This window comes from Ciconia boyciana, chromosome 2, assembly GCF_034638445.1.
Source record: "Ciconia boyciana chromosome 2, ASM3463844v1, whole genome shotgun sequence".
Classification (NCBI taxonomy): Eukaryota; Metazoa; Chordata; class Aves; order Ciconiiformes; family Ciconiidae; genus Ciconia; species Ciconia boyciana.
In genome coordinates this window covers 97,147,122-97,163,952 of record NC_132935.1, presented here as the reverse complement: position 1 = coordinate 97,163,952, position 16,831 = coordinate 97,147,122, and the positions used below count along the sequence as shown (strand labels likewise).

General features: G+C 54.8%; 1 protein-coding gene across 1 annotated transcript; it reads left to right on the top strand.

The window, feature by feature from the left end:
• The first annotated feature begins 643 nt into the window (after positions 1–643).
• TFAP2A (transcription factor AP-2 alpha) lies at positions 644–16,341 on the top strand. Its single transcript, XM_072851377.1, is given in 8 exon segments — positions 644–694; positions 5,283–5,397; positions 5,400–5,716; positions 8,639–8,690; positions 10,632–10,863; positions 11,912–12,030; positions 14,343–14,484; positions 16,053–16,341. Coding segments are annotated over 8 exon segments (1,317 nt in total).
• The last annotated feature ends 490 nt before the right edge of the window (positions 16,342–16,831 follow it).

Sequence of the window (16,831 nt, the reverse complement as noted above, 5' to 3'; positions counted from 1 at the left end):
GGCAACAGAAGCCTCCGCAGACAATAACCTCGCTAGAGCAAGACCCGAGTCTCGTTTCTCCTCGCTTTGGTTTCTTTAAACATCGGGGGGGGGAAGGGGGGGGAGAAAAGGGGGTGGCTTCATGGCTAGCCCCAAACTCTTTGCAGATGAAGGGACGGTCGCCTTTTTGATTTCGCTGGCCACTTTCCTCCCCGCTGGCAGGCAGAGGCGCGGGGGGAGCGGCGGCCAGCGAGCCCCGCTCGCCCGCCCGCCCGCAGGCAGGCGGCAGGCAGGCAGGGCCCGCTGCCCCCCTGCCCCCCCACCCCCACCCCGCGCTGGGGCTCGGCGGGTTGGAGAAAACCTCTTTTTTTTCTTTCTTTCCTTTTTTTTTTTTTTTTTTTTTGCTCGTGGGTCCGTTCTACCTGTGTCCATCGCTGCAGGTTGTTGTGCTGGCGAGCAATTGGGCTGTTGTTGATATGCTAATGAGGCGATTGGGCTGCGGGTAAAGAGCCGGGAAAGGGAAAAGTTTCCACCATTAGAGGGAGATCTCCGAGCGCGGACGGCAGCGCTGCAGAGCCGCCGCCACCGCGCTCCCCACGCCGCCCCGGCACCGCCAGCGTAGGGAAAGGCAGGGAGAACCAAACCCTCTCTCTCACGCCAATCCATGAAAATGCTTTGGAAACTGACGGATAATATCAAGTATGAGGAATGTGAGGTAAGCGCTTCCCCCGGCCGGGGCAGAGCCCCCGGCCCCGCAGCTGCGAGCGGGAGCCTGCAGCATCCCTCCGTCTCTCAATTTCGTTTAGGAAAACTTCTGCTCCTTCGCCAGGCTTCCTTGCGGTCCTGCGGCTGGAGAGGGGCTGGGGTCCTTCCCCAGGAACTTCGGGGCTTGTGGAAACCTGGCTTTGTCGGAAGTGTGTGAGGAAAGGCAAACAGGACCCAGCAGCAGTCTGGTCTATAGGTAGATCCTCCGTAGATAAGGCTCTGTAGGATGCTACACTCATCCATATGGATGGATGGATGGATGGATGGATGGCTGAATGAATGGACGGATGAATGAGTGAATGAAAGGGCAAAGAGACAAAGGGAAGAGAATTATTCTTACACGCCAGGTACCCGAGGCATCCCAATAAATTGGCTCAGGACCGACGCTTAAATTCAGCCTTTTCGATGCAGCTGCGGGTTGATCATACGGAGCTGCACAAATTTGCAGGGGTCAGCTGGCGAACTGAAATCACGGCTTTGGGAGTGGTGTTCCCCCAGCCTCCTAATTTTCAGGGCCACGCTCCCACGGCTTTGAGCAATGTTTTAACCGCTTGAAAAAAAAATTTAAATCCACCTAATTTGGTTTTGGAGCCGTTCAGCACAGACTGTGGGCGCGCATCTCTCTATGTGTCTGTGCGTGCATCCGTACGTTTAGAAAGAGGCGAGTGTCTTTTAATCTGACAAAAAGGAGAAGAGGAAAAAGAAGAGCGATGCCCCGGACCCATGCCTAGTCTCAAACCAACGAATACTATTGTCACCCGTTTCGCAAAAGTTGCCTGTGCAGTGCGTTTAAACCGCGCAATAAAGGACTCAACTTTGCAAATGAACGCAGTTTTTTGGTCATGACCCACGCGGGAAGGTACCCCCAGCCTCGGCGAAGCCTTGCCGACATGCATGCCTGCGGGGCGAAGGGGGGGCCACGCTCCCTTCCGACCCTGCCGCTGCTTTGGGCGATGCTGTAGCTTAGGAAAGGGACGGAGGACTCGCCAGACTCACCGCCGGCTAAATGATTTGGTGGCTTAGTCCCGGAACGAGGAGTTTGGGATAAAGCTGCCTCCCGGTGCGGGAGCTGAGCTCTTAGACCCACTCGCTGGCGGATGCTTGATTTCTAGGAATGAGGTGTCAGGGGTGTTTTATATATATATTTTTTTTTAAGCCGGAAAAAACCCAATGTACATATTCCTCTGCTGGATTTCGGGAGGAAAGCGTGCCTCTCCCCCTCCCTCCTCCCAGGACCGGTGTTCAAGCGTGCACACGTGCGGATTTCATGGCAAACGGCTTTTGTCGCCTTGCGCTGATGGGACTTTGCAGCGAGGTGCTACCGAACACGGCGGGAGCCGCGGCCGCTCCGCCGGAGCCCGCCGGCTGCTGTGCGTGCCCGTGCGGTCCCGCTTTTCCTCGGGAGCGGATGCGCGGCGCTTGTAGAGAGGACGGAAAGGAGGGCGGCTGTACCTTGACGGGGATAGGACCTGCCTTTAAAAGAAAAAAAAAGGGAAGGGGAAGCGGAGTAAAAGCCCGGCCAGCCGCGCTCGGCGCCCGGGGGGCCGGGAGCAGGCGGGCGGAGCGCGGGGCCGGGCGCCGGCGGCGCGGAGGCTGCGGCGGGGCAGCGGCGGCGAGCGGAGCGGTGCCGGCTTGAGGGAGTTGTTTGGGAGTTGCAAAGCCAGTCCGACGGGTTGCGCCGGAGCCCCGGCTTGTCTGGGCCGGGAGAAGCGCTCGCCTTGCCTCTTTTCCCGGCGCCCTCTCCCCCCCGCGTCCCTCCCGCCCTCCTTCCCTCCCCGCCTCGCCGCCTCCTGCCTTTTCCCCCCGTCTTTTCCCGGATCCTGCGAGAGGGGGGCCGCGGGGAGCCCGGCGGATGCTCCTTGGGCTCCCCAGCCCCCCCGCCCCGGGCGCCCGCCGGCCTCGGCGCTGGGCTCGAAGCGGAGGAGGCGGAGGAGGGCTGACACCCAGAAGGGGAGACACCCAAAAAAACTTTCCCAGCCGGTTTCCGGGACGCAGGCCACGGAGGCGAGCCGGCTCGGCGGCGCGGGGCGGCCGCCGCGGGGGCAGCGGCGCGGGGAGCCCCTCGGCGGGGCGCCGTCGAGGCATGGACGGGGCGGCGGCGGCGGGCGGCCCCGCGGAGCCCACCCCGCGCAAAGGCGGCGGCGGCGGCGCGGCCGAGGGAGGCAAGAGCCAAGCGGGGAGCCAGCAGCCGCTCTTCTCCCTGGGCTTTGAGGCCGGCTACGCGCAGCAGCCGCAGCCCGAGGTGCGCCCGCGAAGGACGGCGGGGCTGGGGGCAGGGGGGCGGCGGCGGGGGGAGGGAGGGAGGGAGGGAGGGAAGGGAAGGGAAGCGAGGGGAAGGGGAGGAAGGGGGATCCCGCGCCCCTCCCTCTCTCCTTCTGCCCGTCTCTCCCCCGCACCCCCTCCTGGCTCCCACCCTCTCCCTCTCGCCGGATCTCTTTCTCTTTCACTTTTGCATGCCCTGCAACCTTTTAAAATGTTGCCCCTTTCCTGTGATTCGTCAGACGCAGCAGCATGTCCCCCCTCTCTCTCTCCCGCTCCCTCTCTCTCCCTTTTTGTCTCTCTCTCCCTCTCCCTCTCCCCCATCTCTGATTAGATACACTGATTCTTCATTCAATGGACGTCATTTAGAACAGGCTCTGCCTTGAGTTGCCTTCTCGCTTCACGCTCGATTTCCAGCCATTCTTCCCTTATTAAGTATTCGTGTAATATTAATAGTCATGAATATCTGCTATTAGGAGTCTCCAGGAAGGCAGCAGATCTGTTATTAGGAGCTCAAGTGAAGCAGCAGCTAAGTCAAAGGAGAAAAAGAAAGAAAGAGACAGAGGAAAAAAAAAGGATTAAGAAACAAACACACACACACGCTAAAAACAAAACCAAAAAAAGGCGAAAAAAGCGCGCAAAACAAAACCAAAAAAGGCAAAAAAAAAAAAAAAAGCAACCAACTTTGACTCCTCACACCACGCCAGGATAGAGAGCTCGCCTTGGCAACACCCGATGAAGGGCAGCAGAGATCGGTGCAAGTTCTGATGGATTATAGTGGCGCGCCCGCGGTGCAGGAGCAGCCCCGGCGCCCCGGTCCCGCCGCCCGCGCCTAGCGCCGGGCTCCGGCCGCGCTCCCTCCGCGCCCGCGCCGCGCCCGCACCCGCGGGGCTCCGCCGGGGGCTGCGCGCTCCGCCGGTCCCTTTCCTCTGCCTTTTGTTTTTTTTCTACCTTGACTTGTAACCCCCGACTCTTCGCAGATGTTAGTACACAGTTTTTCGGCTATGGTGAGTTGCTTCACGTTTCTCTCGGAGGGGGTTTGGTGTGTGCTGGGTGTTGCTATTGTTGTCGGCGGTGGCGGTGGCGGTGGCGGTCGGGGTTTCGCACCCAGCTTTCTGGAGAGGGCTTTTTTTCCTTTCCTTCATTTTTATAAATTCGGTGATTTACCTCCCCCCCCCCCCCCCGCCTTCTCTCTTTCTTTTTTCTGCCCCCCCCCCTTTTTTTTTTTCTTTTTGGTCTGCTTCGAGCGAACGGCAAAAGGCTTTGCTTGGACCCCACCGCTTCGATTCCTTCACCTTGCCACCTGCAAACGGGATATTTTCAGCTTTCTCGTTTCCCTTTTTCGGGACCGTGGCTCTTTCCCTGGAATCCTCCCCCGTGGAGGCCATGCCTTTTTCCCCGGGCGTACCTGTGGGCTCTTCTCCCCGGCCGCGGGAGCCGGCAGAGCCCTGCCGAAACGCCCGGGCGCCGTTCGGTGCCGCTCGCCCGTCGGTGCGGCGGGGCTCGGGGCGGCTTCCCCCCGGCTGCCCGAGCATTCCTCCGCTTCCCCGGCCGCCGCCGCCGCCCCCGCCGCTCCGAAGTCGCCCGCTGGCGAGCGGGGAGCTCGCCCGGGCACCGGGGCGGCTCTCCCCGTCGGTGGGGGACCGTGGCAGTGCCTTCGCCCCGAAGCGTTTGTAAAACTCGCGGGGGGAACGACCGGTTTGTTTAGAGCCTATTTCGGCGTCTTCTGGTAACAAAATGGCAGTGGGCTTGGGTTTTCCAGGGTTTTCTTGGGATGCCTTATCGGTAATCCCAGCGACAGTGTTTGTCTCGGTTCTGTCCGGGGCCAGCGGGAGGATTTTGGGTCGTGGTAGAATTATTATTTTAATAATGCCCGCTTACGAATTGTTCTTTTTATTTACGGGAAATACTGCTCCTGAAATGCCGGGGTGCGATCTGTTGGGAATCCACGCTGTATCGCCGCAATGTTTTATTAATTATTATAAGCAGTCCTGTTGTAATTATGGCTATTATTATTATTATTATTATTATTATCATTATTATTATTATCATAAAAGAGAGACTGCCCTTAACTGTGTGCGAGGGGAAATCAGAGGCAGAGAAATCCCCAGGTCTGCTCTCCTCCGCCTTGGAGCGGACGAATTGCCCATCTTTGCCCGATAGGTGAAATTCGCCAGCCAATTTTGAGGAGAAACAGTTTGATTTTATCTTTGTTTTTCTTTTCTCCCCCTCCTTCCCCCTCCCCCTCCCTCTCCCCCCCCCGCCGCCCCCCACCTCAGGAGCGCCACGACAGTACCAGCAACGGGACAGCCCGGCTACCCCAGTTGGGGACCGTGGGTCAGTCTCCCTACACCAGCGCCCCGCCGCTCTCCCACACCCCCAACGCCGACTTCCAGCCCCCTACTTCCCCCCCCCTTACCAGCCCATCTACCCCCAGTCTCAGGACCCCTACTCCCACGTGAACGACCCCTACAGCCTCAACCCCCTCCATGCCCAGCCGCAGCCCCAGCACCCAGGATGGCCGGGACAGAGGCAGAGCCAGGAGACGGGGCTGCTCCACACGCACCGGGGTTTGCCCCACCAGCTCTCGGGGCTCGACCCACGCAGGGACTACCGGCGGCACGACGACCTGCTGCACGCCCCGCACGGGCTGGGCTCGGGGCTGGCCGACCTGCCCCTCCACTCCATCCCCCACGCCATCGAGGACGTGCCGGTAAGCAAAGGGGCCACTCCGGGCCCCGCTCGCCCCTCTCCCCCCTCCCCCTCCCCGCGGGAGCCGAACTTCGGGGGGAGGGAGGGGGACCCCCGCAAAAAAAAGGGGGAGGGAAGAAGAGACCCCCCCCCCGAGAAAGGCGAAGCCCCCACCTAGAACAATAGGTTCTTGCAGCTCGTCCCTGCGCGACGCCTCCCCGCTAACGCGCCCGCTAAAATATAAATAAATCAAATGACTGTCATCGTTAACAATATCTTTCCTTCTCAATGACAATAAGCTGTTACGATTGGAAGAATATATAATATCACCACAGGGCCGTGCATGCAGGGATTTCTCGCTGCCTTGGGAAAAACACGAGTCTGAAACGCGAGATCTCATTAAATGTCCTCCCAGGCAAACGTAAAGGGGGAAGGGGGGAAAAAAAAAGTGGGTGAAAGTGGCCTAAGAAGGAAAAATCGGTTTCCCGTGATTACGGCATTGGCATGTGGGATAACGACATCTGAAGTTGTAAGAGGATACGGGCAGATCCTCTTCTCTAAAGGAATTAATTGACAAATCAGGGAAGAGGTATATTAAAACGCTGCCACCTTCTTTTAGCAGCGGTGCAAAGGGATGACCTCATAAATCATTAGCTATAGGTTATCAAATTCGAGCCAGACCTGCTACACCCTATATTAAATTAAAGGTTGGGAGCCCATTGGAGGATGCATTGTTTGGGGGACCTAATTCTGTTATCGATAAATACAGATTAAAAAAAAGATTTCTAATTAAGCATGACATTAGCGCACGGGCTATTTACGAGGCAAGCTAGGGCTATTGTTCGGTTAGGAAAGTGGCCTTATGCACCGTGATAGGTCGTGATCAAAGTTCATCTTTCTGGGTTTCTCCCCGAAAATGGAATTGGAACGTGGCAATAAATTTATTAAAGCCCACAGAGCTCGTGCTGAGGGACCGAAGCTGCTTGACTTGCAGGAGGAAAGAGGAGGAGGGAACTGTGGTATCTGGATGTGATTTTTGCTGAAATGCCATCCCAAATTACAGGATCAAATATTACAACAATATCTTCGCTGACAGTTTAATGAGTACAGTTTCGTGTTGCAAGGATAATGTTCAGATGAACTTACCTATTTTTGGGGGTCATTTTGAAATCTTTTGTAAATTATACTCGGGGAAAATAGTGAATTTATTACAGCCCTCATCTGGCTAAATTAGCCACAGAAAATTGCTGGTTACGTTTAGCAGTTTTGCAATAAACGCATACATTTCCCAAAGTGGAGGATTTAGTAAGCAATTTGGATCCGTTAAAAGCAGGTCGATTCTTTAAACTTGATATAAAATAACATGGAGGCAATAGTAAGAATAAACTAATTCGTTGACTGCGAGCCCCTGATTGCTGTAGGAGGAACGTGACCTAAAATGTTCTCTTGAATTCTCCCTCCTCAGTCGTGCTCTGTGGCAGTGGGCTGATTCGGGAAGCCTCCTCTGCAGATATTTTAAGTACAAATCATTTGATTTGCCTTTCAGGGATCTATGAATTAATAGCATTGCTATACTTCATGAAAACCGAATGCCATCTGTTTTAAATCCTTAAACCAGCCCAGCCATTTTTTTTTTCTCTGTAAAACTGAATCAGCAGGCTGCATGAAGGAAAGCATAAAAACAAGAGGATGTATCTTTTAAGAGTATTTTATCTAGTTATTAAAAAAAAAAAAATCCTTCACAGAAATCTGGGTCGGGAAAGGGTAATTTTTGAATTTTTCCGTTGCTGCAACAGTTAACCTTTAATAAAAATGACTGCTAAATATTTAAGAAAATCAAGTAGACGGTGAAAATTATTTAATCATAAATATCTCTGTGGGATTTTAAACTTAACAGTCCTCCCTGTATGGAATATGCGTAGAAATAACACAAATAAAAGTATTATGCCACAGTACATTTACTTTATGGGTTTAGGGTGCATGCATAAAGGGATCATATTTCCCCATATAGTTAAAACACAAGAACTGCAGCAGTAGTCATTTCTGAACATTTCTCAATTTAATTATACTTAAATCCAGAAGCACTTTAGGCAAGTTACAAATGAGAGCATTGAGTATAATAAAACCTGTAATAAAGCAACTTAGTACCATCCACCCGGAATCATTGAGATCAGGCACAATTAACAGGAGCATAAATCCAAGACAGAATGGAAAATGTTAGAATCAGTATTATTGTTGGACAAAGACTAGAGAAGGAAGTAATAGTTTTTTAAATGGTAATGCCTGGGTTTTGTAACGATTGCGAAATCTTCTATCTCAGCAGCACTGGTGTTAATTTGTAAACACAGCCAGACATTATATTGCCTGTCAGTTTTGGGAATTAGAAAACACGATTTCATTTGACTTTCTAATCACGTCGTGGCTCCGCCGCGCCAACCCCAGCTGTAGCCGCGACCGCGGAACCTGCGAGGGGACAATAGTGGGGGACCCCGGGGTGCGTGGCGCGGCGTGGGGCCTCCCGCCGGGCCCCCCGGTACCCCCGCCTTTGTGCTTTCCCTCCCGCGGGCGCGGGAGCGGGCGCAGCGGCGGGAAGGGCCGGGCCGGGCCGGGCCGGGGCTGCTTCCCGGGGAGGAGGGAGCCTGCCGAAGCCGGAGGCCACTCGGGTGCCGGGCTCGGCCGGCAAGCCCCGGGGGTCTGGGGGCGATTTATTCTTTTTTTTCTTCTTCTTGGGGAACGAGGGAAGAGCCGGGAGGGATGCAGGATTCCTCCCGATAAAGGAAATCCCCCCAAATCCCGTGTCCCCCCCCCTCCCGCCGCAGGATCTGTTGTTTCCCTCCCCGCACCGTGCCCGGGGAGGGGGGACACAACTTCTCCCGCACCCCAGCCCTCCCCGCCTTTTGTTGCGGTTGTACATTTACATCCCTGCCTGTTCCTTTTGTTGCAGCACGTAGAAGACCCCGGTATTAACATCCCAGATCAAACTGTAATTAAGAAAGGTAAGCCGTTTCCTTGCGCATACCAAACATGTCGTCACAGGCTGGGGACTACTCGCAGGGAGGACTTACCGGCCTCCCCCCCCCCGCCCCGGCCCCGGGCTCCTTCCCCTGGCACGGGCTTTTGGCCGAAAGGTTGGAGGCAGAGAACGCAAACGGGCGATGCGGGTTGAAATCTGTCCAACCCGCTCCTTAAACGGCCACGTTTGCCGGGTATTTTAATTATTGTTGTCGTTCAGGAGGAAAAATGTTAGCAGATGATCTCGAAAATCCGAGCGGGTATTGGAGCGCATTAGCAAACAATTCGGTGTGGGAGGGTTGCCCCTTGCATCTGGCTTAAGCGTTGGTGGGAAACCGGGCTGTGAAAGAGAAAACGTTGTTCCTCCTTCTTCGGGTTTTCTTATTTAAATGACGGCGGTGATGAGGTGGGCTGCTGGAGAACAAGGGGCGAGTTTCTGCAAACTGATGGCTGTCCGTCAGGGCGGGTTGTTTTTCGTTGGCTTTGTGCGCTTGCTTCGCTTGGAATTGAATTGCTTGGAAACTGTTCCCCAAATCGTGCGAAATCTTTACGGCGCGTTTTCACTCGGCTCTCTTTTCCCGTCTTTCTCTTCGGATGACCGAAGGATCGGGAAGGGTGGCACAGGGCAGCTTGCAAAGGAGGTTCTCGGTGTAAAGCGGTGGGTTTGCCTTTGGATCCTGTGCAGGGAGCTGCTGCTGGAGTAAAACTCGCGGGGCTGAACGCGTAGTTAGCTGCCGCCTGCTCAGAGGGGTGCCCCGGCTGCGCAGCCCGCCTGGAATTGGGGTGCCCGGCCGCCAGCGGAGCAAGGTGCTGTGCAGAGCCGCCCTCCTCTCCAGCCCTAATCGCTGTACAGCCAGCGAGCTCAAAGTTTCATTTCCCCCCCCCGTCTGTGAAGCCTTTGTCACGTCAAATTAGATGTGCAAGGGATAAATCTTAAGAGATGCTCTTTCCAAGTCGACATGATAATTGGCTCTTTTATTAGTAATCTCAAGAGTTCGTTTAACTCCTGTTGTATCTATTAGCCTTCCCAGAGCTATTAACGTCACAAGTGATCTATCCAAAACGGAGAGAGCCCCCCGCTCCCTCGGACTGCGCCCGCCAAGAGCGCCGGGCTAGGGCGGAGGAGAAGGGGAAGGCGGCCGCACGCCCGCGGCGGACCCGGCCGGGACCCGGGGCCGGCGGGCACCGCATGCCGAACGGCGGCACGGCCCGGCGCCTCCCCGCCCGCCGCCGGCGGCCAGGGGCGGCCCGCCCGGGGAGGGACCAGGCTTTATTGTGGGGAGCGACCGGCGCCGGCCGCCGGCGGGGCGGGCTCCGCCGCCCGGGCACCGGCTCCTCGCTGCCGTACGGCTTTTCCACCCCAGAAGCTGCGCGCTGGGAGGGCGGCGGGGCGGGAGGAACGCCGCCGTCCCCGGGGGAGCCTGCCGGTACCCCAGCGCCTATCGCCGCGCTGCACCGACGCCCGGCCCGCCGGCTGCGTGGCTCCCCCGGGCACGGCCTGCCCTCCGCGGGCGAGGCTGCCGGCGGCGCCGGTTGCGCGCCGGCCTTGCCCGTGGTGTCTAACGCGGCCGGTGCCGCCGTGCTTTAACGAACAGCCATCAGCCCCCCGACGGCGTGCGCCCGCTGCGGGCTGGGGCGGCCGGGCAGCGCGGGAGGCCGCCGGGTTCTTCTCCGATGTCTTTGCTGCGGGACGAGGGTTGCCCCGCTCTCTCCCTGCTCCTCCCGGCGAGCGGAGGGCTGGCCCCGCCGCAGCCCCGCCGGCCGCCCTGCCCTCGCCTGCCCCCGCTCCCCCCCCTGCCCCGTAGGCGGTGCGGGGCCGGGGCTGGCCGCAGCGAGCGGCCCGGGTGCCCGGTGGCGGCGGGTTCCCCCTCCCCGGCTCCCCCCCCGCTCCTCACCCTCACCTCCCTGCTCCTCCCTCCCTGCAGGCCCCGTGTCCCTCTCCAAGTCTAACAACAACGCCGTCTCCTCCATCCCCATCAACAAGGACACGCTCTTCGGCGGGGTGGTGAACCCCAACGAGGTCTTCTGCTCGGTGCCGGGCCGCCTCTCGCTGCTCAGCTCCACCTCCAAGTACAAGGTCACGGTGGCGGAAGTGCAGAGACGCCTCTCGCCGCCCGAGTGCCTCAACGCCTCCCTGCTGGGCGGAGTGCTCCGGAGGTGAGGGGCGGGGAACGAACGCAGGAGGCGGGGTGGCGGCGGCGGCGGCGAATAACGCCCGCTGCCACCGGGCCGGGCTGGGCCGGGCCGGGCCGGGCCGGGCGGGCGGGCGGGAGAAGAAGAAGAAGAAGGAGGATGAGGAGGATGAGGAGGATGAGGAGAGCCCACGCGGGGCGGCGGGGGGGGGGCGCGCGCGGCGCCCGCCGCTAGGGGTCGGGGCGCGCGCGGCCGCAGGGGCAGCGCTGCGAGGCGGCGGCGGCGGGGGGCGGGGGGGGGCACTGTAGCCATGGCAACGCGCAGCCTTGTGTGGCCCCCGCGCCCCGGGCCGAGGGCCCAGCACGGCCCGTGTGTGTGGCCCCGGGCCACGGTGTCCCGTCACGGCGATGAACCCCTCCTCCACACACGCACCCCAGGAGCGGGGAGGTTACCGGCGGGTGCTCCGCCACTGGCACCCAACCCTGCTGCCCGCCGCCCTGGGCCTGCGACCTCACCCAGGCAATTACACAGCGCCCGGGCAGGGAATAACATCCAGGATTAATTAAGCCAGTTCCCACCTCCACGGCCCGGCTCGGTCCGGCTCTGCCGAAAAGCCGCAGATGTGCCACGCAGGGATCAGTGTGAGGGCAATCATGCTCCGTGGCAGTCATGGGGGCTGCCGGCCTTACAAATCGGCCTCCTCCCGTAACGCCTGGGCTGCTGCCCGTGGGCTGTGGGGAGAAGCTGCCCCCGGGTCCCTGGTGCCTTGGGAGCTCAGGCGACTGCCTCAGGGGTCCAGCCCTGGCCATGACGTGCCCAGAGCTCCCCACCGGCCTGGGGGCTGACCCGGACCTTAGTGAGGGCCTCTGTTCCCTAGACATGGAGCCACCCAAAGCCCCTCTCTATGTCTGAAACCCAGCTTTCAGCAACGCTCACTCTTCAGCCCCCGCCACAAGCGTCCCCATCCCCCCAAACCCCTTACTCCCCTCCACGGGAAGGCGACATTTTGGGGGATCTGGGAGCGGGTGCCCCCCACCAGCCTTGTTTCTCAATGCCTTTCTGTGCGGAGCAGGGCGAAGTCTAAAAACGGAGGGAGATCTCTGAGGGAGAAACTGGACAAAATAGGATTAAACCTGCCAGCCGGGAGGCGTAAAGCTGCTAACGTTACCTTGCTCACGTCGCTCGTGGAGGGTAAGTGACTCAAAGAGCCGGGAGGGCTCATTTAAAAAATGTGCCTGTTGCTTTTGCCTAACGGGAGAAGACTTGGTGTTGGGTTGTTTTTTTTTTTTCCCCCGAGTCAGTGCTGCTTGTTGGAAATTGGAAGAGCATTATTTTCTATGCCTCAGAAAAAAAACATTAATTGCATGCCTTTTATTTTTGTTTTAACCTGAAACGGGCTTGTGTGAGTCCTGCAGACTCAGCATTGCATTCTACCATTTATTTGCTTTTAAGTCTCTGAGCTAGACGTTTTCGGGGCCCCATCTTGCTCCCTTGTTCAAGTGAGTAATCTCTCCCCAGAGTAAGCGGATCTCATTGGGAGCAGCATGGGAAGGATCCCTGCGAATGGGGGCTGTGGGCTCAGCCCCGTAAGAGACCCCCTGAGTGTCGAGTTGGAAGTTGCGGGGAGCAGAGCCTCTCATGCTTCACTGCCATCCTTCTGCCACAGGTGGACAGCCAAGCAATTTTAAATGTCAGAAACTGCAGCTACTTTAAGTTTGTTCTCCCTCCCAGCCCGCAGCCACATAACAGTAAATCATTTAAGTTTTCTGACATCTGCATTTGAGAAATGCGTGACCATTACTTCCTGAATTAATTTGGGAATCCTTGACCTCAGCCATGAATTAATGGTGTCCTGAAAGCCTCAAAGTAGCACCACCACCACCCCCCACTCCCTTTTGGTTCTCATTTTCAGAACACATGTTCCCTCGGCTGTATCGTTCCCCTCTACTTTGCTCTGTCCAGAAAAGGTGCAACTTAACTTATAACGCCTTGGGATGCCCTATGCTGTCAGAACCGGGAGGTGGGAAGCTCAAGAGTTAGCAGTCATTTAGTTTTGAAGCAGTTGCTGTGTCACACTGACTGGCACAAAGTAAGCCCAAGGCCAGCAAATAGATCCTCCTCCTTTCCCCTCACTTACGGGTTCAACTGCATTTTAGACCGGTTCAGTCTGCAGAGTGCTTTTAAGCTCAGCCCAGGCTGCGCAGGTTTAGCTTAAGTTTGGTTGTGTAGGAGGGAATTTGTTGCTTTGTTTTCTTGTCGCTTTGCATTCTGCGAGAAATGTTTCATGTTCAAAGGGATGGGGAAAGAAGCGCTGCACAATGCCACGCTTCATTTTTTTAAACATCAGGATTAGTGGCCACACTATATTTATACTGCGTGAAAATTACTGCGTCTTCATGTTTTTGAAAAGGCTTTGCAACTGCATCGATGCGCTGTAGTAAAAAATCACGAGGGGAAAACTTGTAAAAAGTCTAGATTTGGTAGATGCTTCACATTGTTTGTGATGTTAATGAATATGGAGAAGGTTTTATGGTAATCTACTGTTCTGTTTGGCTTTCACATACAATGGCTTTAAAAGAATGATTTAAAAAAAAAAAAACAAAACAAAAAACAGAGGCCCAATCTCCAGATAACATAGCAATGGTGGCTAATTTTGGGGGGATGATAGTATAAACATTGCTGGGGCTTTGAGTCCTGTAGCGATGAGGCAGTTTCTAGAGTACTGTTATTGTTTATGATCCGCTCCATTTTATGGAAACAAGCTCACTGGACTGAGGCTTTGAAGCTCTAATTGGCGCATGCGTTCTTCCGGAGCTAGAGCTAATGGCAGGAAGCCCTGCAGTAAAAACCAACTGGTTCAGGAAATTAAAACCAAAGATTTGAAAATCAACAAAACAGACAGACTCGGTGGAATGACCCTAAAATTCTCATGGTTAATCGTTTGGGGGTGAACATATAATTATATGCGATCAAGTTAAATTTTAAACACTTAGCTGTTTAATGCATTTTATTTAGAAGAGCTCTAGGAGTAATTATGATCAATATTAATCATTGATGCATTGCAAAAGAATATAGAGACATGGCTGAGGCAAACAAACATTTCCAGAATAGCTGTGAACGAAGTGTATGTAAGTGGCTGTGTACAGGTATGGATATGTAAATCTGAGCACACATTTTAGGTGGATGGAGCCTGCCTGTCTAAAAGTATCTGGTAGTCAATGTAAACTTTAAAAAATTCTTATGCGAGATTTCACGTGTAACGATTGTCATGAAAATACACATTTGCATTGCCCTCGACTGAAGCAAAGAAAACTCCTGCAAGATAAGATGTGATTAGCATTTCTTACCCTACCTTTTTCAAAGAAAAAAAGTCCAAGCCTTTTAGAAGAAAAGCCCAAGTAGAATGTAGTGCTTTTTTTTCCTAATGGATTTTTGCCTCTGTGCGATGTGTACTGATGAGCTGTGTGTTTCCCTCCCATCCCCACCCGTGCCTCCCTTTTCAGGAGAAGCAGTACATCTAGCTAGAGATTTTGGGTACGTTTGTGAGACAGAATTTCCTGCCAAAGCAGTAGCTGAATTTCTCAACCGACAACATTCCGATCCAAACGAGCAAGTCACAAGAAAAAACATGCTTCTAGCTACAAAGTAAGACATTTACCTTTCTGGCATGTTGCTCAGAAGCGAGGGGAGGGCGACAAACCCGGTTTGGGGGCTTTTATTTGTGAGCGTTTGCCACTTGGCCAGTGGCTGATGGTTTGGCAAATTGTGAGGGGGTATATTTGCTCTCCTGCTATAGGAGAACTCTGTAACCCAGCTTGGTTTCCATCAAGACAGTTTGTGCAGATTACCTTGAAAGCGAGTCGTGAAAATTGTGGGTGGATGTTTAGTTAAAGAAAAAGCAGTAATTCTTCAGAGTGAAACATTTTCTGGGCCTTTTCACTTAGCTTATCAGTTTAGGTAGAAGGGGAAGGCTTCCCATTGACAGTAAAATAAAACTGGCACATTAAACTGATTTCAGTTCATTACAATCGGCAATGGTTCTTTCTGCCTAAGCAGCTCTGTTACTTAGTGAATATAGGGATATTAAAAATATATTTTAAATGACAATCTGTACGCAGTTAAAATGCTAGCGGAGTTTATCATTGGTGGGGCTGACTAGACTTCCAGGTGGTGCGTGAAAAGAAAATGATTGTTTTGATATGTTTGCTGGAAATTAAAAGGGTTGTTTAGTAGCCCTTAATTACCAATGGAGGTGTCACCAAAGGGCACAGTGCCAGAGGGCGCAGGCAGAAGATGGGAGCTGCTTTATGGCTGGAAGACATTAACGCGGGTTTTAGAATACAGACTGTTTCAACACGCCTCTGAGCTCTCTTGCTATAAGGTGTGTTATTTCCCCAACCATTTGTGCAGCAAGTGGATGATATAACCTAACTTCTGCACCGTGCCCTCATATCCTCTCTTCCCACCTCCCTGGAAGGAAATTTCCAGACCCCAGTTCGCGTCAGCCTTCCCCTCTGTGGGAAGGTCCCTTTGGATTTGGAGATATAGATGTACATATATAAATGTTTCAGAATACCCTAATTTAAAGCCTCGATTCCCCTCTCTGCCCTCACTCTTTCTTCCCGACACGGAGGCGTGTTTTAGCCTTGTGAAGGAAGAGGCCCATGCCTCTCTCCAGTTCCAATAAAAAAGGATCTTCCAAGACGTGGATAAATCCCTGAACCGCCCTTGGGATATCGCGCCCCATCTATTCCCTTCTGCCTTGCTGGGGAACTTTAAACTGCCTGTCTGCTCCAAAACCCAGCTGGGCAGGGATGTGTGTTTGTGGGGAGGGTGCGGGGGGCTGCAATACGGGGATCAGCGGGGTAGGCGGGAGGTGCGTGTGTATCTGTGTGCCTGTTATTTGTCTGTCTGTTGGCTGGGGCCGGGGCGTGATACGTGTGCACAGTCATGTGTGCATGCGAGGTGAAGAGGTTTGTGCGTGCCAGGGAAGTGTGAGAATCAGGGGGAAGGATGTGTAGAGAGGAGAGGGAGAGGCGAGAGAACGTGTGTGCACTCGGGGGCAGCGGCCCCCTTGATCCAGGGGCTTGTGCAATCTAGCAGGGAGCATGCACAGGCTTTGCTGCCGCCAGTGATGGTTCATTTCTCTCCCTCTCTCTTCCCCTCCCTCCCTGCCTCCCTCCCTCTGTCTCTCTGCTCCATTTGTGCTACAGACAGATCTGTAAAGAGTTCACCGACCTGCTGGCTCAGGACCGATCTCCCCTGGGGAACTCGCGGCCCAACCCCATTTTGGAGCCGGGCATCCAGAGCTGCCTGACCCACTTCAACCTCATCTCGCACGGCTTCGGGAGCCCGGCGGTGTGTGCTGCCGTCACCGCCCTGCAGAACTATCTCACCGAGGCGCTCAAGGCCATGGACAAAATGTACCTCAGCAACAATCCCAACAGCCACACAGACAACAGCACCAAAAGCGGAGACAAAGAGGAGAAGCACCGAAAGTGAGGATCCCCCCCCTTCCCCCTCATAGCCCATCGATCCATTCATCTCCCTCCTCCTTCTCCCCTGCACCCAGCACCCCAGGCTACAGCAACAGAATGAGCGTCCTTCTGCCAGTCCTGTTCTCTGACTCTGCAGGACTGCTCTGCCCTCTCCCCACACCCCTTCCCAGCATCCACATTTCCATTTGCTCCCTCTTAACTTCCCCCCCTTTCCCCGCTGCCACCATCGTTTTATCCCAGTTTGGAGCCTAAGAGAACAGAACAGGGGGACGGAGCCAGCAAAGAAAAAAAAAGTTCTGTCTTGAGTTTGTGAACTTTTTTTTAAATAAAACAAAAGGAGGAAAAAAAAAAACAAAAACAAAACAAAAAAGGACTTTTTTTTCTAAAAATATATAAAAAATTAAAAAAAAACCAAAAAGAAATAAATAATACTTAAAAAATTCTATGAGCTTCACCGGACTGAATCACCACCTTCCCTTACATAAACTTCAGTT